This window comes from Nothoprocta perdicaria, unplaced genomic scaffold (assembly GCF_003342845.1).
Source record: "Nothoprocta perdicaria isolate Ctin4 unplaced genomic scaffold, notPer1 scaffold_11, whole genome shotgun sequence".
Taxonomy (NCBI): Eukaryota; Metazoa; Chordata; class Aves; order Tinamiformes; family Tinamidae; genus Nothoprocta; species Nothoprocta perdicaria.
Window position 1 is genome coordinate 8,075,733 of NW_020454205.1, and position 24,195 is coordinate 8,099,927.

At 37.8% G+C, this 24,195-nt stretch overlaps 1 protein-coding gene across 5 annotated transcripts in view; it reads right to left on the minus strand.

Annotated features, from left to right (window-relative positions):
- The window catches only part of PCNT (pericentrin), a 71,266-nt gene extending 47,120 nt beyond the window's left edge, over positions 1-24,146 (minus strand). For 2 of the 5 annotated variants that reach the window (XM_026047819.1, XM_026047810.1), the window contains exons 1-17: positions 24,093-24,146; positions 18,477-18,692; positions 16,432-16,482; positions 15,331-15,510; positions 15,047-15,190; positions 13,510-13,674; positions 9,774-12,254; positions 9,596-9,688; positions 9,124-9,300; positions 7,995-8,250; positions 7,159-7,217; positions 6,796-6,970; positions 5,610-5,746; positions 5,040-5,151; positions 2,117-2,381; positions 1,729-1,816; positions 743-959 (exon numbers count right to left, since the gene is read on the minus strand). In XM_026047819.1, the coding sequence (XP_025903604.1) occupies positions 743-959; positions 1,729-1,816; positions 2,117-2,381; positions 5,040-5,151; positions 5,610-5,746; positions 6,796-6,970; positions 7,159-7,217; positions 7,995-8,250; positions 9,124-9,300; positions 9,596-9,688; positions 9,774-12,254; positions 13,510-13,674; positions 15,047-15,190; positions 15,331-15,510; positions 16,432-16,482; positions 18,477-18,692; positions 24,093-24,146 (4,870 nt within the window). Of the gene's footprint in view, positions 1-742; positions 960-1,728; positions 1,817-2,116; positions 2,382-5,039; positions 5,152-5,609; positions 5,747-6,795; positions 6,971-7,158; positions 7,218-7,994; positions 8,251-9,123; positions 9,301-9,595; positions 9,689-9,773; positions 12,255-13,509; positions 13,675-15,046; positions 15,191-15,330; positions 15,511-16,431; positions 16,483-18,476; positions 18,813-24,092 lie in introns of those variants that run through there. The other 3 variants (XM_026047801.1, XM_026047793.1, XM_026047828.1) reach the window with 2 other exon arrangements.
- Between the last annotated feature and the right edge of the window lie 49 nt (positions 24,147-24,195).

A 24,195-nucleotide genomic window follows, 5' to 3' on the forward strand; every position in this document is an offset into this window, starting at 1 on the left:
ACAACCACAAATTTTAAAGGGTTTGCTGATCCTTTCAACTGACATACGTTAGAATAATCACGTGTGTCATATGGCTAACAGTGAGGATGGAAGACAAGTTCAAAAGGTTGTGTATTCTACTATGCTCCCAGAAAGAGGTTGCATATACAAGAACTACTGCGATCCCTTACCTGAACCTCAACAATATATGCATTTCATATTGAAAAGATGCAAAGCAGTACATTTATATAAATTATAAGCTTGTATCTTCCAAGAAAAACAGCAACTGTAGAGAAATTATATGAAATCATGTTGCAAGTCTCATTAAATTGAGCCAGAAGAGGGTCTTTAGCCTGAACTTTACAGCAGAAGTTAACTATTACAAATTCTGCCCCCTATATAGTTTATCTTTGAAAAAATCATCCCAACACATGTAACACTTGTGGAATATATAAGATAAAAAGAAATTTGATGAGCATAGATTGCTATAAAATTAATGAAATAAAAACTTACAAAAGAGGTATGGAACAGGAGTTAGTCTGTTCCATGGAATAGACTGAAAAGAAGCCTATTTTGTATGAATATAAAAACACCATGGCTGAAAGACAAGAACATTTCATATACGTATTCATTTATGATTTTACTGTGCTGCTCAAGGCATCAAGAACAGAAATCTGATCAACTTTTTAGCAATTACCCTTCAGTTTAGTAAGCTTCGCTACAGAACAACCAACTGCAGATCAAATCTGTTGGTTGATCTTACCTTTGATATGTTCTTCTGAAAGTCTAGCACGGAGCTGCTCAAGTTCTAGACAATGCTTTTTCTTCATTTCCTCAATTTCTTTTATATATTTATCTGACAGATCCATCTTCATTCTCATTAGGTCCTCCTTATACTGAAGTGCAAGGGAAGACCTTAAGGTATCTAGTTCACACCTATGCTGTTCTTTAAGCTGTATTCGCAAACAGGCAAGTTCCTCCTACGCAAGAAATAGATTAAAAATATACTTTTAGTAGTGAAATAACCATGCCAAAAATGATTCAATGAAAACACTATATGAACCACACTGTAAAGTACCCTCTTCACAGACATACATGTGCTTTCCCCAAACCTGCAGTTTTTGCTCTCTCACAGGCATTCTACTCTCTACTGTGACAACAGAGCACCCAGAAGTAAAGACATCCTGGAGCCATGACATAAAGCAGCTTTAGGTGTTGTTTTACAGTGCAGAGAGGAAAGTCTCACACGCATTTGGAGAGAAAAAAAAAAAATAATCCCCTCTCATCACTGAAAAACTCCCCATGTACGTGCCTCAGAATAAAGAAGTTATGATCTATGATCACATTTCCATATTCATGAAAGTAAATGAAAATCCATGAAAATAGATGGCTAAACAGGAGAGCGACCAAATTAGTGTCTCAAGTGGCAGCAGTGAAAGGCACAATTACTACAGAGTTCAAGACAAGAGAAACAGCATGAACTCTGCAACATGTGAGGAAGAACTCACACTTCAGTAGGCACAGAGTAATCCAAATGCAGGACCATTGCAAAACACCAAAGTTCATCTATTCTGCTATGCTAAGAACTATTTAAAGCTGATAATTTACCATAGATTTGACAAAAATTAATGATGCCTTAATAAATGCCTCAAATACAACTTTAACGGTTTCCTAAAAAATAGAATCAGACATCAATTTTCATATGGGTAATGTAATAACTACAAGAGCTTTAATACAGCAAAATTTTACCTTATGTTGCTCCAACTGTTGATTTAGCTGGTCAAGTATGACTCTCCTCTCTTTTTCAGTGGTCTCTTCAAAAACTGTGACAGAGGAACTAAGAGAACACATTATTAGAAACTTGATTTTTGACATGTGTTACAATATTAAGCTAAATGAGCTTGTCAAACTTACAATATCATACCTTAAATAGCTACAGAACAACCATAAAATAAAAAAAAAAAACATAAAAAAAAAAGGAAAATATCTTCCACATTCATGACTTCTTTCACTGGTATTCTAACTTCAAATCACCTTATCCCCAATCCCAACATACTTAGAGTCTAACAACATCATTATATTAAAAATTTGGAAGTATTGATCATAACCTGAGAATAAAGAAAACAGAACAGACCACCTGATATCCACTGCTTGATCCTGGCTCACATCTGACTCTAACAATGAATATTCCTTCAGTTCTTGCAGTCTCTGATGCAGCAAAGTCAACTCCTCTCTGTAGTTTTCTTCAGCCACACTCAATTTCTTTTCAAAATAAAGTCTCAGTTGTTCTAATTCAGTTTCGTGCTCACTTTTCCTTTGCTGTCGCTGCTGTTCAAATTCTTGCTTTAGCCGTTCTATTTCCTCCACTTGTGAGGCACGGGCCAGGAGCTGTTCCTTTAGCTCTGAGATGGAGGCAAGAAGAACACAACATCTCACTGCATCCTTAAAAGCACACATTAGTACGTTAAACTCTTTCTGTGAGGATTAGCCATATTTCATTTTTTTTGGATCACAGTAAAATACTCCCCAGATCATACGCAAGATAAACTTTCAAAAGACAAGACTTTCTTTCCTCAGAAGATGGCACAAATGTGTTCCCTGCTTACACTGCATTTGGAGAAACCATCAGCATGGAAAGAATCAAAACTACCAGTAGATCGTTAATCACCTGCATTGCACTTGTGCCCCAATTTTGGGTCAGTGACATGTAGAATCCCGAAAAAAGAAAAAAATTAATCCTCACACCTGCTTGTGGTAGCAACTAAGAAGACTAAATTCCTTTTGCACATCCATTGCAATTTTTTATTTGCTGGTGGAGGAATTTTACACAAACTACCTAGAAGAGAGAAGGGGGGAAAAACATCCAAACCAAAACACAAAAAAAATCCCACCCCCCACACAAAGAAGAAAGAAGCAGCTCTAAAATTAATTCTGGACTAAAGTACTAAAGTAAAATAAATCTTGTACTACTTTAATGATGGGTGGGCTACTCACTTGAGATTCTTTTTTTTAAAAAAAATGTTCTTTATTAGAGAAAAGTAGAACTACGGGCAAAAAAATCAAGAGAAGTGAGGAAAAAAGGTTTCTCAGATTGTTTAGATTTAGCTGAATTCACACCAAAACCAGTTGAAAACAGAACTGGTTTTCTAGAAGAAAGAGCTTAGAAGATAGCAGCAGTTTATGCTAGTCAGGAAAAGAAACTCTGGAAAAAAATTGGGAAATGACTGAAGACACCTCCAGAAATTCCCATGCTGAGGAAACATTCAGAGCAGCACTTCAGAGCCTGTGGTCTGACGAGGAACTCTTAAGTGTGGTTTGGCAGCAGCTCTCGGTCTCCTGTGCCCCGCGTGCAGTCAAACTGCAAGGAATCATCTCCACACTAAAAAGGCTGCAGACACTTAGGTCGTGACTTTGCCCAAGGGCCTCTGGTGCTGCTGGCACCCAGGAGATGCTGCAGCGAACCAGCACGTTTCCAAAAGGGCAATGCCCAAGAGCAGCCTCCCCTCCAGATGGGCAGCACGTTTGTGTCACTCCAGTCAAACCACAGCACAAGCCAGATGATGCCCAACAGCCAGGAAAGAGCTGACACAGACCTGGCTGAGTGTCTGTGTTTTTGCACTGAGGTCCAAAAGAAATGCACACTTGTGGTGAAAAATTATCACAGCAAACATCCAAACAGGAAGAATAAGTGCAATTAGTATGTGTTTCAAGCCTGTTTTCAAAGAAAGCAATTGCCAAGTAGAGAGAGCTGAAGAATCAAATGAATAGAGACTGGTAAGAACAACAGTGACGCAGGTGAGGGAAGCCCAATCTTGTACAGATTTTTGCTAATCCAGCAAAATCCACTGGAACAAAATTACAGTTTGAAAGTTTTGGAGTTTTACAGTGAAGTGGCTGTGATTTTTACATCAGAACAATGATTTAGCTCTCTGGCTGCTGTGTTTTTGATCCATCACAAGGATTGTAAAGTGCATTTGCAAAGCATCACTCTAGGAAAGGAAAAGCAGAGTAAAGCCAAATGCCTTTAAGATTTCCACACACAACAAAGATGTATCCTCACCTGAACCAGGGGCTTGTGCTCTGGTCTCACCATCTCAAACCAGATGAAGAAGAAACAGAAAGAGTCCAAAGAATGATAAGTGCGAGTGATTAGAGACATGGGAAGACACTTGAAATGTTAATAAAGGTTAGGACTTCAGAGAGGGAATACAGGGGTTCCGTTAAACACACAAAAAAAGCACCATCTGTGCTATAATTCTGTAACATAGTAATAGTAAAAGCAAAGTATGCCATCTGATGTTGTAGTCTCAATAAATGAGCATACACAGCCAAGATTCTAAACAAGGTCTCTAGTTTTCTCACCAGTATCTGTTCCTGTGTTTATTATGTAACTGTTTGTGCATGTACAACAGATGTGTTATTTCACTTTAGCAAAAGTCAGCTCTGATTAATAAACTCTAAAATTACCCATTTTGTCTAAGTTTAATGAATACACTTTGCAGTTCTAACAAAAATCTGCGTCAGATAAATAAAAAATGTCAGATTGAAATCTGCCAATAATTTTCTTTTAAGCCTTGGTACGTAATCATTCGTTAAAGTTAAAGTTAAATGTAGCATCGTTTTTTTTTTTTACTAAACCTTTACTAAACATAATGTGCAGGAGTGGAGCTCTAAGGCATCAACACAGTTACAGAGAAGCAATGACTGCAACAACAGTGCTGATAAAAGGACACTCTTGTTTCCTGTCAAAGATAATTAAAATAGAAGTTTTTCTTACTTTAGGATATGAAAAAAATAAAAAAATAAAAAAATGACAAGAGTGAATGCTTCCCCACAGGCATAACAGGCTTGACCTCAGAAAAATTCCCAGACATGGGACACTGACCTGTTTCTGACTTTGGAAAATCATGTCATGTGCCCTAACACTAATATATGATCTTTTGTACACATCTATGACATGGCTGTGTTTCTGGTACATGACTAAACATCTGTCATATCAAAAATTAGGACTTGGATATGAACTAGAAGCAAAAAATAAAATGCATCTGTTTCAGCCATACCACTTAACTCCTGTCGGTTTGCACGGGTGCTGTTGAGTTGTGACCAGAGTTGCTTGATTTCTTCTTGTGACCGAGTCTTTAGCTCTTCATGTGTGACCTGAAGTCTTTCCAGCTATGAAAAAAAAACATTTTTTTTAAAAAATAATTTTTTCCAATCGCTTAGTTAATATGCAACATAAACAATCCTGTCAAAAATAGGTGGAAACCCTAACAACCAGACCCCTCACCTCCTAACCAGATTAGCAAATACTGAGTAGCCCTCAATGACTGGTTAGGCCCAGTCCTTGAAGAGAGCAACAGATCTGCTCCAGGTGTTTATTTATTACCACTGGCAAGAATAAAGTGTCAGTGAATGCTAGCATGAACACAGGAAGGAATGACACTGAAGTAGTATAAACGTAGTATGTCTATTCAGAAGTCTTTGAACCATTACAGATTATTCCAGGGCTTTAATCTACTTTATTACATATATTTAACTAGTTCAATAAAATCATAAAAGAAAAAAAAAATTAAGTTGTCCAGATATCACACTTGTTTTGTGACTTTTCAAACTAATGAAATCTTATTTACCTCCTTTTGAATATTCTGTTCCTTTTCTTGACTTTTCAACTTCATATCATCCAGTAGCTGATTATGTTCAGTCTGAAGCTGTTCACGTAATTTTGTGATGTTTAACTGGTGTTCCTTCTCCAAATCTGTACATTTTACTGCAAAATAAAAAATGAGCTCCATTCAGCAGCCAGCACAGTGCAGTAAGAATTTACATGACTAAAACAGAAACACATGCAACCAAATGAGAATGCTTTTTTAGGGTTCACAGGAAGAACCTTCTCCATAAAGGTGTCAGCACTTGAAAAACACCACACACACTTGAATATTTAAGGATTTCAAATCTTGAAGCTTCTGCATGGTGCTCCCTGGTTCCCCATGTCCCATGCTCTAAGCCAGGCAACCACCTGTAGTGCTAGGAATAAGATGAGCCTCTGCTCTCTGCATCTATAAACAAGCATCCTCAAACAGAAGAGCATTTATTTAGAGGAGGAAATAAATATTAAATAATATTAAATAATAATAAATAATAAAAAGAACACAAATATTTCTTCATGTCCTACAATTACAGAATTTATCCCACTACCGTTTTAGTAATATAGTAGTATCATTATTAGTAGAAGAACTAGGAGAGCTCCTCCACACGTACCCCATCTCAACACTGACTGAGCACTCTCTCAACTCTTTGCTCTACCCAAGAAAGAGTTTGCAACAGTGATCTGTAAAATCATGTTTTCCTCAAAAAACTTTCAGATGCAAGGAAATCTTAGAAAAATCAGTGCAGGCTGGGAAGACAACGACACATCCTTACAGCATGATAACACAGTGAAGGCATCTGGCCCATGATAATGTAGGAAAAGGCAGCTTCTACTTCTCAGTTGGTCTCCTGCCTATAAGATAGCATCAGAATCCCAGTATCCCTAAAACTAGATTTCCATTACTTGAAGAGAGTATTATTTCCCTCATCTCTTATCTTCAATAATATTTTGAAAGGAAATATATTCAGAGCCTTATATTATTGTGCAAGCCATAAAGCAATGCAGTTAATCAGGCCTTAAATAAAAAAAGAAACTTTCAGTTTTCTGGGTAGTTTCTCGGCATTGATCCAATCAGGTAAGAATACATGGATATGTTTTACTTTTTAAATAGGTTCTAAAACTCTTATAGTTAACTCTGCTATAACAGCCTCTCAGACTACAACACTTACTTTCAAGCTGTTCTTTCTCAAGGGAAAGACGTCTCACGTCCACTTGGAGTTTTTCTAATTCCATTTCCAGAGTTTTCTGCAGTTCTTTCATTTCAGCCTGGTGCTTTTCAGAAAGCTCTTCTCTCATGCTTTTTAAACGCACCTCTGATTCCAATTCCCAGTCTCCTTTAAGAGTCTAACAGAGCAGGATGTGTATATTATTAAAGCAAATACACTTAGTAAATACTGAGAACTTTTTCTAGGTTTTCATATTCCATCTATTTGTCCTCTACAATTAACAGAGTAGAATGGGACTCTGTTAAGACAACTCTTATTTACTGAAAGCTATTTTATCTTTTCCTGTATGAAGAACAGAATTTGTACCTCTAATAGCTGGATGCGTGTCTCTTCCATTTCCATTTCTATTTTCTTTCTTTGATCAACTGTAAAACAAAAAACTATTTATTAATAAATTTATATTTTAAAAAAATAGTGCTTGAATTGGGAGGCACATATCAGTTGCCTCACAACAGTTTTTTAGTGTAATTAACAAAGGTATATTTGCTTAGATCTACAGACAGCATGATTAAAATAAATAAACAAAATAAACCACACAACACTGAACCACTGCCTTTAGCCCTAAAGACACTCTTTCAAAAGTCTATTGATGTGACATCAGCATTTAACGCTTTAAGGTGTTTAAGTCATCTCTGTCTCCTGAGACATCGCAAGAGAAGAGCAGACAGGAACAAGTAGGAAACTTCTCTAACTTCTGAAAATGCCTAGGAAAGATAATGGAAGAGATGCCAGCATTGTGCTGAGTGTGTTGAATGGATCTGGAGTGGAGTTGGGAAGGAATGTCCTTTAGTGAAGTATCAATACAGTATGAAGAACTCTACTGTTCCCGGTGATGAAACTCTTCAGGAGAACTCCCTCTAACAGTTACAAAAAGCAACTAATCCAATATGCTGCAGTTTTGCACAGGTTGCAACAAAACACCCATGCAGTTAGAAAGAAATTGTTAGGTTCAGACAACTATTTTTACATATATATATTACAAGCCATGTACTCTTGCATAGGCCAGTCTGGACCTTTTCCTGTTCAAGACAATGCCAACTGTCCCCGAAAAGGCCAGCTCTACACCAAGATAGAAATCTGTGGAGCAAAGAACATACTTATGGAATTTCAATTTTTAGCTCATTATTTCTATAATTTAATACCTAATTCTTGCTGATGCTTCAGCATAAGGTCGTCTTTTTCCTTCAAACATTTCTCTCTCATCTTCTCCAGCTCCAGCTGATGGCGGCTTTGCAGAATTGCTACCTCCTGAGCACGTTTATCATTGAGCATCTCCCGTAGTTCCACCAGGGCAGTTTCCTTTTCTTTTCTCAAATTGGACTGAGTCAGCTCAAGTTGAGATGTGTGCATATTATTTAAGCTTAGGCGTAAAGCTTCCAGCTCAAGGTTGTGCAGTGTCTGTAAAGGAAAAGAAACAGGGTTTCCCCTCACTTAATTAAAGGCATTCACTGTTTTTTCAGTTGTTTAGAACCCCCTGAAAATACACTTTTTGCTACAGTTCCCAGCATAAAGTAACATTTTCCTCACCTGTCTCCTATGTCCTACCAAATGCACTCATCTGTCTATTTTCTCACAGCATCTTCAGAACAGAAGACAACTAAATCCCTCCCATTAACTGGCTGTGAAAAAATCCTCTTATTTGCTATGGTTATAATTTGGTTCAAAGGAAAACTCTCTAGTGGTATTGGGAAAAATAGAAGTGGAAATAAAAGTCATGTCTCATGACACTGAAAAAGTGCTGAACATCCCTCATTTAATAAAGGTAATTAAAATACACTGAATGTCTCAGCTCCTAAATAAGACAAAAATTAAGCCAGTATCTAGTAATGAGACCTAAGACTAATCATATTCTTTTTATTTCTGCTTCACGTTTGTGGAAATGTTCAGAGATCTAACAAATATTAATAAGAGAGAAAGTCACATTAACATACGTAAGTTTAGTATAAAAACATTCTTAAATACACTAGGGGGATGGTCAAAAAAGTTTTTAAAATAAAATTTACTTGATAAACTTATCTAGACATAAAATACAGGAAAGCTCTTTGATTATTCAGCAATTTACACATCCAATTTTATTCAGAATGAAGATACAACTGCATTAAAAACCCTGGAGGACTACCATAGAAAATGTCTACTACCATCTACAAAGGGAACAGTTCTAATTTTTCAGTACGTAAAACAGTACATGCTATATGCACAAAAAACAAGGCTAAAGTTGCAAAGTGCAGGCTCCAAGTAACTGCTACAGTAATTCCTGATTCATTATTATACCTGTGATTGGATCTGAGCTTGCTCAATCTCTGCTTTGTGTGTGGCTTCCATTTGATGCTGAAGTTCATCCAACACCTGTTGCTGTTCTTTACTTAGGGCAGCACGGAGCTCCTCCATCTCCTCTTCATGTTTAGCAATCAGCTCAGAAATTTCACGATCGTGCTCTCGTTCATGCACCTGCAGAGAACACTCGGATATACAGCTTGCTTAAAAATATTGTTATTTAGCATTTCGACCTCCCCCTTGCCTCCTTTCTGCAAAAATCAAAGCCACCACTGAAAAAGGGAGAGAAAAAATAAAATAAAATAAAATAAAATAAAATAAAATAAAATAAAATAAAATAAAATAAAATAAAATAAAATAAAATAAAATACCCCACAAATTTTAACATCTCCCAAAGGTTTGTTCTCCTTAAATGACAAACACAAGATGAGGTTTTTTTTCTTCAAAATCACCTGATTAGACAACTTACATTTTTTATTAGAGCAAACTGTTCCTTCCTTTCTTCCTCCAGCTTCTGCTGCTTTTCCACTTTCTCTTTTATTTTGGCATTTAATTCTTCTACCTGAAAAGAGGGATACAAACAGTTGCCATGTCAGCTTCCATTACTCTGAAATGTCCAAACTCCTGCTACTGTCAGGGCTGCCTACCTCTTTCTTGTGTGCCAAACTCACTTTACCAATTTCTTCATGATGCTGAGACTCCATTTTATCCAATTTCTCTTTGTAATCTTTCATCATCTCAGACTGTGCTTCTTGCATAGCTTGTGCAGAACTAACAGACTCTTGCAATTTAGTTTCCAGTTCCAACTTAGTTTTCTTCAACTGAGCGATTTCTTCAGTCAGCTGGCTTTCTTTCTCATTGTATTCAGTGCTTTTTGCTTTTATTTCAGCATTAAGTTTATGAATTTCAAAGTTATTGGAGTTCAACTTTTCCTCATATCGTAATCTTTCACACTCCTGTCCTTCTTTGAGGTTTTGCACTTCTGTGTTAAGTTCATGCATGTTTTTTTCAAGATTCTCTATGACAGCAACATTCTCAGCTAAGGCTTTTTCTGTTTTTATTAGATCCTGCTCCTTGTCAGATAACCTTTCTTCTAGGGTTGTTTTTTCCTTCAGTAAGATTTTTAAATGTTGTTCTTTATTATTGATTTCAGTTTTGAGTGACTCCTGCTCTTTCAGCAACGTCTCTTCTAATAGGCTTTTCTGGCCAAGAAGCTCAGCTATCGTCTGGTTTTTGGCCTTCTGAGCATCAAGCTGGGTTTGCATTTGATCCCTTTGACTTTGCAAAGCTGCTAACTGACGTCCAAAAAGAGACTGGACTTCACTTGTTACAGAATCGGAAGCAGTCTTCTGCTCTTGAACCTCTTTCACCAACTGCTCCTGAGTTCGTAGCTGTGCCATCAACATTTCTCTTTCCTCCCTGAGGCCTTTTACCATTTCTTGCCAGGTAGACTTTGATAGTTGTATTGCAGAGTCTTCAGTACAATCATGTTGGCCTCCATCCTCCTGCTGTTGCTTTACTAAAAAGTTTATTTTGTTTTCAAGTTCTTTCTCTTTCTTCGATTTTTGATCAAGCTCCTTTTCACAGCGGGCCCGGGCCTCACGTTCCTCACTCAGTTCCACGTGCAAATTCGAGAGCTCAGCTACTACCTTTTTCCATCTGTCAATAGCTTCTTGGGTCTCCTGTTGAGACTTGTTCAAGGCTGCCTCCTTCTCATGGAGCTGCTTGGTGAGCTTCACACATCTCTCTAATAAGCAAACGTCCTCCTCATCCTTTATGTCACTGTCACTTATTTTATGTTGCTGCAGGGGGCTGTCTGATAAAAATGAAACGAAGGCTTCTGCTTCCATCTCACTCTCTTCAAAATTTCCTTGAGCTAAATTGCTAGGGTACATTTTCTCACCAGAGTCAAATTTCAATAAAAGTGGATCCAAATCTGTATTGGGTTCTAAAAGCACATTACTGTCTAATCCACATTTACCTTCTTCAATGGTATAACCTTCAGAAGTGTCTGACACGTATGAATGTTCTGGTCTCTCTGTGGAGATGAGATACTTAGCCAACAGGCCTCCATCACTGGTGAAAGACCCTAATTCTAATGAATGTTCTTCAGAAAAGCTATCAGCTTCGTAACTTTCATTTTCACTATTATTTTTGAGTTGTTTCATATTCTTAACTTCTAACTCATCCCTTGAGGAGTCCAATCCCAAACCATGCTGGGACTCCAGTTCTTCATGGACTAATTCTTCTTCACTTTTAAGCTGGCATGGTTTATTAGAAATCTCTTCAAGTTCCCCTCTTTGCAACTCTGAAACCTCTGGCAAAATTAGTTTTTCCCTCATATTCATTAACGTTCTATTGCAGACAATCTCTTGCCTTAGATTTATATTTCTTTCAGCCTCAGCTTGTAGCTTTTCATTTAATTCCTGGATAAACAAATTGAGTTTCTGGATCTCTTCATTCAAGCATTCTTTTTCTTGCTTATATCGCCAGGCTTCCTTGACTTGTTCTTCTGCATCAGAAAGCTGGGATTTGAGGTCAACAATTAAATCTTTGTATTTAACCTCAGATTCATTTTTCTCTCTCTTGAAATCTTCCAGTTGGCTTTCCAGGTTTTCTCTCAATTTTTCCTTATGAATTTCAGACTCATGAAGCCTATTATTTAAGTCAATTATAATGACATTCAAATTATGAATGTCTTCCTCAGAGCTGAGAGCAAAGAGTTCTTTTTTTAACTGTTCAAATTCACTCTTGTATTTTAAAATCACTTCTTCTTCATATACCTGCTTGGCTTTTGCAATCTCATTCCTGTGGCATTTCTCCAGTTCAGCCCTCAAGCTTTCCAACTGTCTACAAGTATCCTTCTCATGATTCGCTTTGAGTTCTTCAAAATGCTGCTGTTCTTTCATTTTGGATATGGATATTTCATTTTTTAACTCTGCTATTTCTGAGTCCCGGAGAGAAAGGGTATGTTGTAGTATAGATGAGTTTAATCTTTCTGATGTTAAAACATTCTGAAGAGTTTTAATACTTTCCTCTTTGTCTTCTATGCTTTTATATAGTTGTTGTATTGTATCTTTCATACTCTCTTCCATTTGGGCAAACAGATTTTCTTTATCTTTGGTATTCTTAAAAATAAAATATTAAATATGAAATATGCAATTGAAATACAACATTTTTTCCCTAAAACTCAAGCTCTTTATCTCTTAACAAACAATTCAAAGTATTTCACTGGCCTAGGCAACTGCTATTCTTTTAAAAAAGCCTTTGAGAGTAGAAAAACATACTGGAAGACTCTTCAAATCTGTCCAAAAACATTAAATTTTCTGAGGAATAACAAATGTATGCCACTGACTCCACAAAGAAGGAAAACAGTGGCTGCCTCAAACTTTAGGTTTTCTGAATCAAAAATACAGGAGCTATAGATATCTGTTCTTCTCACATGCATTTGTACATAGAGAAAACACTTCCTGCACACAGCAGTAGATTGGCATAAAAGCCAAATTTAACTTATCTGTCCTCCCACTTAAAATTTAAGACTTAACTTTTAATTGATGGTTCTGTGCTTAAAAGAATCAGATTTTCCTAAGTAGACCATACTATCACTGCTGGTCAGAGTTAGCATCAAATCCTGAGTGTATATTACGACACCTGCACATTTAGAATTTAGATCTTTAAGATTATTTCTTTATTTCTAGTATTGCTTCTGGGATGAGTGCAACAAAATATTCCTATGTAAGAATTTCACTTTGGTTTGTATCTGTAGCTAACATGCTTATAGGTGGAGTTAAAATGCTTATCTAGGAGCAAAACTTGAGTGGTTGCTCAAACACAACTGTGAAAGTATTAAGTGGTTATCCCCTGTTCATACAGTAGCTTTCATCCTACTGGAATGTTACGCCTGTCATCTCAGTTACATTCCCACATGCATCAGTTCAATAAACTTAGCAAAGGAACTACTTCTAAACAAAATTTCTTAACCTTACACAACAGTTTATTAACAGTGGTAAAGACCTCCCCTTCTGCAAGAAAAACTAATGAAGTTATTTCAACACATAACAGTTAAGGCAATTTTAAACAGTCAAAGCCGAATTCTTCTTACAAAAATAAATGAACTTGCATGAACATGTGAGTTACAATCTTAGCAATTATTTTGCCTATTTGCTGGATATCAGCACCTTCAACAACCAGACTTCAATACTGTGTTGAAGAGCAGTTTTAGTGCTTCTTCAGTACTGAAGCATCAACACTATCTCATGCGAAAATAGAGTGTTCAGTAGATACTCCTCTTCCAAAAGGGGCTATCTTGGCTTGCAAGATCATGACTAAATGCTAACTAGAATTTGTAATTATTTCTTTAAAGAAACATAAAGGAGCTTTTACCTTATGAGAAGACTCAAGCTCTACTTCCAAGTTGCGTGCTTTCTGACGCAGCATCTCCAAATGGGTACCTTGCTCTTTGAGACGGTCCTGAAACAAGGTTGCCTGGTGTTGGGCTTCTAATACTTCATTTTTTTGAGGGCTTTTATTCCTCAACATCTTATTTGCCTATATGCATAAATATACTCACAGTCAGAAGTAAGTTTACACCAGAATAACTCATACACTGACTGTATGTATAACATACACTGTGTTCATTTGATACCAATTCATCCTTTTTCTTTTCAAATGATAAAACTCTTCCCCAAAAGTCACATGACACTTCTGATGTTTAAAAAAATATTATTTACCATATAAATATAAATGTTAATTTACACTTATGAAGCCCCCTAACTGAATCAGGACTCCCAATGAGTTGAACATTCTGGTAAGAGGCCAATGAACAAAAGCAGCAATTCATTTTCAAAGCTATTTTCTAAAAATACAGTCAAACCCAATAAGATAAATACATTTAAAGCAGTATTTGTTCTTTCATCAGTTATTGAAGTTCACATTAGGCTTCCACAAGGGACCTGCAACACATTATCAGCCTTTATTTAGAGTATTCCTGAAGTGCTATTTAGAACCTTTATCATTGTCTTTCAGGACCTTATGGAGCAAATACTAACAATCATGATTTCTGGAGTAACTCTCTCTATTATAAAGTACTTTGTCAATGACATTCAAAAAAAAAAAAAAAGGGCAATAAAGGAGAGAAAAGCAGCATTTCTCTTTAGAGAAAAGCAGTATTTCTTTTCCTTTTCCAAAGTTAGAATCCCATTCCATAGAAGATTTGTTTTAAGCACATGAGAAGCAAAACCCCATATTTCTTTTTTTTGTTGTTGTTTTGTTTGTTTTTTAAGCACTCCTGGACATTTAAGACATCTGGCCCTTCTACTTTGATACTTATCTTGCAAATCTTTTGCAACAATGCTCCTAAAAAGCAAAAAATGAAATATTCAGAGAGAGGAGCCAATGTAATACTGAAGATCACAAAACAGAACTTAAAACAAATTAAAAAAAAAAAAAAAGAAAGGATAGAGCATATCATAACACTTAGGGGTTTCATATCCCCAATCAGCATTATCAGCAAACATGGGTTCCTGTGCTCAAGAGCTGCATCACAGGAGCAGCATGAGCCATCTTTGGTTATTTTAAACCTCCTTAGTGGCAAGTCATTTTTAGCTTTGGGAAATACAGGGTAGAGCACATAACTAGGGAACTATAATTTCTAAGCTAATACACAGTAACTTGTTACAGTGAGCTAAACTGATGACAAATAAGCCAATATTATAATAATGATTTCTGCAAAATTCAAGCCAAATTAGGGTAAAATTCCCTAAAAACAGCTCATGAAATAGGAAAAAGAAAAAAAAAGTTACATATTCTTTAAGAACTATGAAAAAGAGCTAAAATGTAAACTAGGAAGTTTTAGTGTATATGTTTCTAAACCTGTTCTTGTTCATTTCATAAGGAAATAAACATTACAAAAGAATCACACCTGATGTAACTGAAGTTGTAAACCATGGATGGCCTCAGCTATACGTGCAGCCTCTTCCTGGAGGTCACTGTGATCCTGCCTCGCCTGTTGAAGGCTGCTTGTTAGCTTTCTTATGACTTCATTCCGTTCCTGGACAACACTTTCCTAAATAAATCACAGAAAGCACAACTTGAAAACCAAAATATATTAGGAGCACAGTTACCATCATCTGTTTCACTCTACAAATATTTAGGCGTCCCAAAACAAGTACTATTATCCCTGTTATCCACTTTTATGAAACATACCTGAAGATGCATAGAGTCACTATGCTGGGTAAGTTCCTCTTGCAGCTCATTCATCTGTGCAGTGAGTCTTTCGACGGCTTCCTGTTTCTCCTGAAGTTTGTTTTCTAGCTCAGCTATTCTAGTTTGACACATTTTATCACCAAGCTGACTGCATTCTGCAGCAGAATTTACCACTGCTTTCTTCATTAAAGCAAAAAAAAAAAAAAAAAGTCATTATAGCATGTCTATTTTATAATGGCTCTGAATATAAATTCAATTCCAAGCTTATATTGTTTTAAAAAAATCAGCATTTAGATTTGTATTTAATATATTATATGCTAAAACCTCAATTCTTAAAAAAAAAAAAAAATACACCAGAAATCATACAGTTCACATGATAATGTATTGGGCAAACTTAAAATATGAAGAAGAATGATTTGATTCTATAACATCAGACGTAGCAAAGTTCCATTCTGACATGTTTGGGTCTCTAAGTGACTCTTACTCTAAGTGACAGAGAGATTTCTGTGCTGTTACTCAGGATAGCCATAAAACAGTAATAATAAAACTTTCTTGATTTAAAAATAGATTCAAGAATAATTAGCCAATTGCAAATAAATATTAGCAACATATCATGTGAAAAGTTAGTTTTAATGGCTTTTATCAATTCAACAGGAACAAAGAAATTGAAAGAAAAGAATTTTCTAATCAATCTTTTGAGTAATAATTAAGGAATTGCTCTTAATTTCTTAGAAGCAACATCATTAGCCATCTCATGCGTTTTGTGTTTTATTTAAAAAAATTTTGGCCTGTAATGCCTGAAACAATTAAGAAATAAACACTCTTTTCAGTTACCCTCTTCAGTTACAGTAATATTCAGGTATGTAGACAAGGTCATCAGTTTCACTAATAACACTCTTCTTACCAGCCAAATTCTCAGCTTATTATAGAGATAAATACAAGCCTTTAGACTTCAAAATAATGAGATCACACCACTTTTATAACAAGTATAACAACAATCCTCTATGACTAAATCATATATACCATTTTAATAGTCAACTACAACCTTTTACCAGGTACGTAGCAGCATGTGTCACTAAACATACATTCTTTCGCACTTACTTCAGCTGCCTGATCATTCAGCACATCCCAATTGGACAAATCAGCACTTCCCTGTAAAAGAAACAAATAAAACAGTCACTATACCATGGTCATTTTAAGATGCATAGGGAAAAACAGAATTATTCTGGTACTCCTCTGGGCATCTAGGCCAAAAAGATCGCACTTTTATACAACAAGCAGTGAATGAGAAAGAGAGAGGGGGACAGGCAGAGACACAGGGATAGAGACAGGGACTTCTGAAACTCAGATCATCTATAGTTGAATAAAATAAATACAGAAGTTTGGAAACGGCAAAGAATGCCTACTTCAAGATTTAGTCTCCTCACAGATATCAGAGGTTTCACCTTCCATTTTCATGGTTTGCAAATGTAATTAAATGCTCCTTAATTTACTACTGAACATTAGTCAATAAATAGACAGACTGAGATTATTTAACAACCATGCTTAAAAATCATTCAGACAATTAAGCAACAGTATTTTCGGATGTATATAATTCAAGTAGCACGATATTTCAAAAGATATTCAGCTCTCACTAAAGCCACCATTGCCTCCTCTGTATTTTGGGCTTTTATTAAGTAGTTTCCAATGACCACCATCTCCTTAGGGGCGTCATAATATTTCTACTCTCTGTGCAACCTAGAGAGTAATTTAATTTGATTTAGGAACAGGCTATTCTGGCAGAATTTCTTTAGTTCTTTATACATGAATGCATAAAATTCATGTTCACAAGAAAGTGGCAAGAATGACACTATTGATGTTATATTTGACAACAAGTTACTGCGTTTTTTTCCTAGTGCAGGACAGCTTAGCACACAGCTTCATGAAAATCTCAGCAAAATCACTCTTAAAATCAAGATATCCTGAAAACATCAGGCCTATACATGCTACAAAAAGCAGGACAACACATGCTAGTGGCATCCTCAGGTAGTTCAGGTTTCTGAATACACTACTGTCCGGTGCTACTGCTCAATGTTATGAAGCTGCAGGAACAGTTGAGAGCTGTTTTTTATGCAGGAGGCATTGCCTATTCCTTGCAATATATTGCAAGGAATACTTGCAATATTGTTGTAGCCAGAGAGATGCCTGGTACCTTCTGAGGTTTTTCTGAGCATTAGCCTATCACTTCTGAAGCAAATGAGATTCCTAAAAAAACAGTATCCAAAGCTATGTTTTGTTTGTATCTGTTGGAGGGGTAGGTAAAAAGGCAGGAAGGGAGGGAGAGAAAGGGAAAGAGTGTTTTGAGATCATCTAATCCAAAAACCAGTACAAAAAAAACACCTTGCCTGGGAGCTGAAGCAAGCAAGCAACCATTTAATTGAAAACATTACATGTATTAGTCTATTAGCAACTCTCTACAAATCACAGCATGTGTCTTAATGTTTATTAATGTGACTACACGGTCACCTGTAGGGAATCACAAGTACAAATATACTGAAATACATCAGGCACATGAAAAGACACATTAAAAAAGAAAAAAAAAAAAAGAGATGCCAGAGAATCTAGCATAATGTCTATGCTGGCTTCACAATGGTTACAGTACCTACTTAAAGCATGTTTGAAGAATTTTTTTCCCTAGAAAATTTTAAGCATGTTCCAGACAGCAAGATGATACGAAGCCAAATAAATGCTGTATGTTATGAAGTCATGACACTTTCACTCATCTACTGCACATCTCAAAATGAATTTCCAAGAATTTCACAGCTCCAGAATCAGAAATCTACCAAAGGAAAGTTCATAGAAGTAAAAAGAGAGAGACCTCAATTTAGCTGGCTCATAGCAGACAGTTTCTTGACAATGCAGTCCGTCCATCTCACATAATAGAAATTCAGCTACTGAAAAGTCTCCATTTTTTTCCCCAGTTACTTACAACACTTGAAAGAAATTTTTTTTATTACATGTGAAAATGCACTAATTACTGCTTAGTGCCAGCCAGCTGACAGTGCCAGAGATAGGAGAGCTAAGAACTATTGAAATAAAACAATCATCTAGAATACTTGTTATCTGCAGATGGGGTGAAGTGAAACACAAGAAATATTAAGATTTACCTCTGTCTCTGTTGTTGTCTCTAGCAGGTTGGTGTCTTCAGCCTCACTCTCTAGACCTTTTCGAGCATCTGGTGGAAAGTCACAGTCCTGGGCCACTAGTGCGTGCTCTTCTTTCGGAACGTCATGCGTGTGGACAGACGAGCCCTTCCTCTTCGCCGTCTTTTTCTGCGACTGCGTGATGCCACTTTTTGTTTTTCGCTGTCTGAAGTAAGCAAGCTGTGCAGAAAAGATTGGAAGAGGTACAGGGACAGGTAAGTGAGGAAAAGGTAGCAGGACCACAAGATTAACACGGTCATGGGTGGCAAAGAATATCCTGCCTTGATGAAGTATGTACATCTGCAGAAAATCTGCTTTATCTTCCTACTTTCTACACTTCCAGTATCTAACTGGATAACTGTACAATTAATCAAGAAATCCCTCAACGGTACTAAAAACTCATTTCAATACAAGAATCGAATTTTACTCAGTGAGGCTTCATGTGTCAATCCACCATGGCAGCAATAGAGATTTGTAAAGCAATAAGTTGTTCATATACTAGAATCATGGAAAAAAAAAGAAAGAGGAAAAAAAAAAGACAAAGAAAAAAGAGCAGCATCACATTCTTTCTGCAAGACTGGCAAAAACAGCAACCCTCAGAAGTGTATCTAAATAGATCTTTGCCAGAATAAGCGTTAAGGTTAAAATTAACGCAAGTGAGTCCTCACGCTCCTTCCCTGTCACCCCCTTAAGAGAATACAGCAAAACTTCCTAGGCAGAAAGCAGATTGTAGTACATAAATAGAAAATTAATTAAGCCAGGTCATTTTAATTTCTTCTGTTGAAGAATCAGATGCTCTACTTTATCGGAGTATCACAGTTCTATGAAACACCTGGGACTTGCAAAGAATGTCACTGAGAGCATTTATTACACAACTTTCCTTAGCACCTTAAACAGCTTAAAGAAGATAATCTTATTTTTAACCCAACTATTGTGTTTAGGCAGCATTTCCAACTAACACCTCGCAACATAATTCCAAGACATCCCTCTAATAGGGCAAAAAGCCTTCTCCAAGGTTACAACCACAGGTTATCAACTACCCATTTAAAATGTCCTTGCAGTAAGATAAAACATATAGTCAAAATGATAACAGGACATAAGTATTCATAGCTGCAACGTACCTGCAATATACACTCAAAACAATTGCTTCATAGCTTTGTTTTCCTGCAATACAGCTACAATATAGAAAGAAGTCTCATTCATTTCTTTTCATTCAATTTGTGAAACAGATAAAGTTGGGTCCTTCCTTATTATCTATATAAGGTTTTGTTACAGAAAAAAACAGCTCACAGATATACAGTTATATGCCTCATACACTGTGCAGCCTGTTTAATTTTTTTTCCTCCCTTCTTTTGCTTCAGACAGACATCAGATTCCTACATCAGCTGTTAGGGCATTTTTCTACAAAGAATTTATTCTTTTAAGTTCAGTGGTTCCTGAAGTTACTATTCTGGAATGCAAATTAAACAAACATTGCCAGGTAACATGTCTTTCAGCACAAGCAAAACGAAGAGAGCAGTAAATAAAGTTGTAACAAGGTACAAACACTATTCTCTGAAATCAAGTGTTAACTCTAGCACTTAACGGACGGCATTATTTGTCAAAAATAATTATTGTACTAATTAACTAGATGACATGGGGAAGGAGCACAGGAGGAAGCCTAATGAATAACAGCAAGTAGAGGAAGATGCTTGAGCAGGATAAAACAAGAACAGGTGCAAAAAAAGATCAGAAAGTGTGAGAAACAAAAGGCAGAAAGAGTGGACATCCAACAGGGCAGTAAATGATTTGTGGAGTAAGATCAAGAAAGATATTTCACATTAAAATACCGAAATGTGCCATGACTGAACAATTTTTAAAGGCACGACTTCACCTCAAAAAAAAAATCACTTTGTTAGTTTATAGACATTAATTATGTGTATGAGTGTGTATACACACACACACACACATCATGCAGACACTATCAACTAATCTAAAAGTCTAAGGAACTACTTGGAGAAAGGAATTTGCTGGTCCATGAAAGGTATCTATATTCAGACACACTTCAGATTTATGAGATCACTGGATGGTAAAATCTGTGGTCTGGGTCAGTAGCAAGTTTCCAAAGCTTTTGATCAACCATATGAATTTAAGCATCAGGTAAAACCATTACAAGGTACACAGACCATCATCCAAAAAGCAACAGCACACAGGAGCACCGAGGAGTCACACCGATCCGCCCCCACCAGAGAGGTTTCCTCATTCCTCCCAGCACGACACAAGGGCGCTGGCAATACAAAGCATCCCAGGCCCCTCCGGACAGACCCAACTCTCAGTTGGCTTTCTCATGGCATGTGCCAAAGCAAAAGCTTCACTTCAACCTTGAAAAGAGGGGAAGCCACGGCCTGCCCCACCTGACAAACTGCCATGGTGACATGACACACTTCTGTCACAAGCACCCAGGGGCACTTGTCAGCACTCGGGAAGGCTGCTGCAAACCCTGCGCAGTCCAGCTCTCCCCAGTTTACCTCAAACATCATCTGCTTCTTCACTTAACACGCTACATGCTGCAGAAATTGCTACCCAAGCAACATCCACAGGAAAGGCAACGGAGCAGAACATCACATCAGCATGCAAAAAGAAACAGATCATTCGGACAAATTTTAGCCTCTCTTAGATACAGTGAAGATGAGCATGGTGCACTCTCCCATAAGCCAGGAACCAACTGCTAGAGTTTTTCAAACTGATCACAAGCAGGGAAGCTTTGCTGGGAGAACGCACAGTCCTTTTGCAAGTCCCCATTATGTTAAATGAAGGAATAGCAAGATCTTCTGACATGTGAGGAACAGCACACAGCTGGTTAACATGCTTTCTAACTAAAAATAGGAGATCCATTTATCATTAGCTACAAAAAAAAAAAAAAAAGATTCTCTCTTCAAAGCATAAATCTGTGATCATTTAAAAATGGCTATCAGTACTGCACTTTATTAAAGACAGTAATTTTAAGGGACTGACAATGCTAGGAAGTTAGCTGCCAAAAAGTCACAGTTTCTAGTTAATGCACTAATTGGAATTATGGCTATTACTCATTGATAGCTTTAAATACACTTTAATAGTGAGTCTTTATTTCTGTATGAAAGAGAAAATAGGCATTGTTTTACAGAGGAAAACATTCACATTATAGTCATTTCCCTGGTTATTTTTCAGCAGCATAAAAACCGAAGGATGATAAAGAAAACAAAACAAAAAAAACAATCAAACAAACAAAAAAAACCCACACAATTCACACCTCTGGTTTCTCATAGGAAGAGAACTAAGGCCAACCTATATTAGAGAGCATGAACCTGGCCCATGCAGACAGCCCGGCACTCCCAACTCTTCCTGTCGGGGCATTCTTAAAAGATGCAGTGACACAAAACACAGAGTGGATGCAGCTGCAAATTGAACATTTTTGTGTCAGTCCAAAAAAACTTTTTGTGCTGCTGTAGGCCTGCAGCACAGGAAGATAATTTTGTACCACTAGAAACAGCTCACATTGCTTTCTCCTTTTCAAAAATCCTATTTACAGTCCTGCAGCTCACCCACCCAGAATAACTATATCTTACCATGGACTTGAGAATATAACTACACTCGACAATACCAGAGGCCCATCTATTCCTGCAGTTAGCCCAATATCCATCTATTCCAGAAGTCAGCTCTTCAACAGCAGGGATAATAACTAAGGGTATAAACGCAGGGCAAGCACCTGGCCATGTGTATTAGCAAATGGGTGAGCATTCTGCGGAATCTGCTACTCACACATTTGGCTTTCAAAGCTAAATGTAATACCTGTGTGCTTAATGAGTTACAATGGATTTTTCTTCCATTAATTGGTCCAGCTGTTTTGTAAAAATCTGAGCTTCATTTTTGGTGAAAATAATGGATCTTCGTGACATTTTTATAAGTAGAGGAAGCACTACACCTCCCTCTGCTTTTCTTAATGTTTATCTCATTGTTCTGCATATTATGTTTACGATACTATAACAGCAACAAGGTAATGTGGAAGCTCTTTTTTTTTTTTTTTTTTGTAGAGTATGACATCCTTAGCATAATGTTTAACAAAACAATCCAGGATGCAACACTGACATTGTGTGCAAACCTGAAATATAACGCAAGTCTCTATTTTTTTTTCCAATGGCAAACAACAGCTGTACAACAGGTGTGAACTAATAACTCATTCATAGTAAGCATATCACTTTTTTCTAACTAACTATAAACAGACACTACGCTCAGTTTTAGAAAGGAAATGTTCATAGAAGTTCTGCCACAGCTAATCTAACTTAACAACCTGAAAATCTTCTGCTCTCAAAGTTCTCTCTCAATCATCATCCAAAAAGTAACTCTCTCCTCCCATAGGAGACAGTGCCCATGCTGCACATGTCCGGGCAGAGAGGGCAGGGAACTGCTAAGGGAGGGAACAGCTGGTAACGTGGCACCTGGGACAGCACCTGGGTGGGACAAGCCAGCACGGATGAGCAGTGCTGAGCACCATCAAGCTGCTCTAGAAGCTCCAAACTTGAGCAGCGGCTGCTCCCCAACAACACCCATGCTCTCCACATGGGAATGGCTATTGGAGAACAACTGCACCCAAGGGAAAAGGGGCTGATGCAGTTCAGAAGACCTTCCCCCCCCCCCCCCAGCTACATCCTCTGTTTCACAGCCACTGGAGTTGGGAGAAGGGGGAAACACTGGAGCTAACGTCTGGAGAGCTTCTGCCTCCTTGAGTGGACAACACTGACGCTATTACACAGGGGTAGATTTCTAGTGGACAACACTCATGCTATTACTCAGGGTAGATTTCTACAGGTTTAAAAAAAAAAAAAAAAAAAAAAGATAGAGTGATATCAGCCCACAATGCAACAGGAATACTGAAAATGCTAGGATTTTTGTTTTCGTTCAATCAGCTTCTTGAAGAGCATCTTTTCCCAAACACAGCAGAAGTTTCCACGAGCACTAACACTCATCAGGTGCCAGCCCTGTAGCAGCCAGCAGCTACCGGCAGGACAGGATCTCTGGGCAGCAGTCAGGCCACCAGTGCTCACTGCAGCTACCCCACCAAGCTACCTTTATCCTTACCCTCCACAGCCTGTTGGAGGTGCAGGAAGCTCCAACAGCCCAGCCGGGAACAAGCCAAACAGACACAGCTGCTCAGCGACCAAACCACGGGCACAAGGGCAAGCAGACCTGCCACTAAGGTAGCAAAACTCGCAGTTTCTAATTTTGGGGCAGGAAACCTTCTTCTAGAAATAGAGGGGGGGTTTTTTGTTTGTTTTTCCAGAACAGTTTGCTTGTTTTATTTCCAGGGAAATATGGCTAAAAATGGAAACTTCACTGGAAAACAAAAACACCGACTTGTGGGGAGGTCCCGGCACTACCTCGGGCTGCTCCTCGCTCCCGGAGGGCAGCGGCTCTACCTCCTTGCAAGGCGCAGAGGAGCACGGCAGCACGGGGGCAGCACCGGGAGCAGGGCCGGGCGCCCGCGGCGCGACAGAAATAACGGCTGCCCCGGGGTTTCCGCCCGCCGCCCCGCGCCCGCCGCCCCCTCGGCGCGCCCGGCGGCACCTTGGCCCTGCCGGCCTCCACCTTCCTCCTGCGCGCCTCCTCCTCGTCCTCCATGGCGCGCGGCGGGGCGGCGGCGAGCGCGCCCCACGCCGCCCCAACTGTC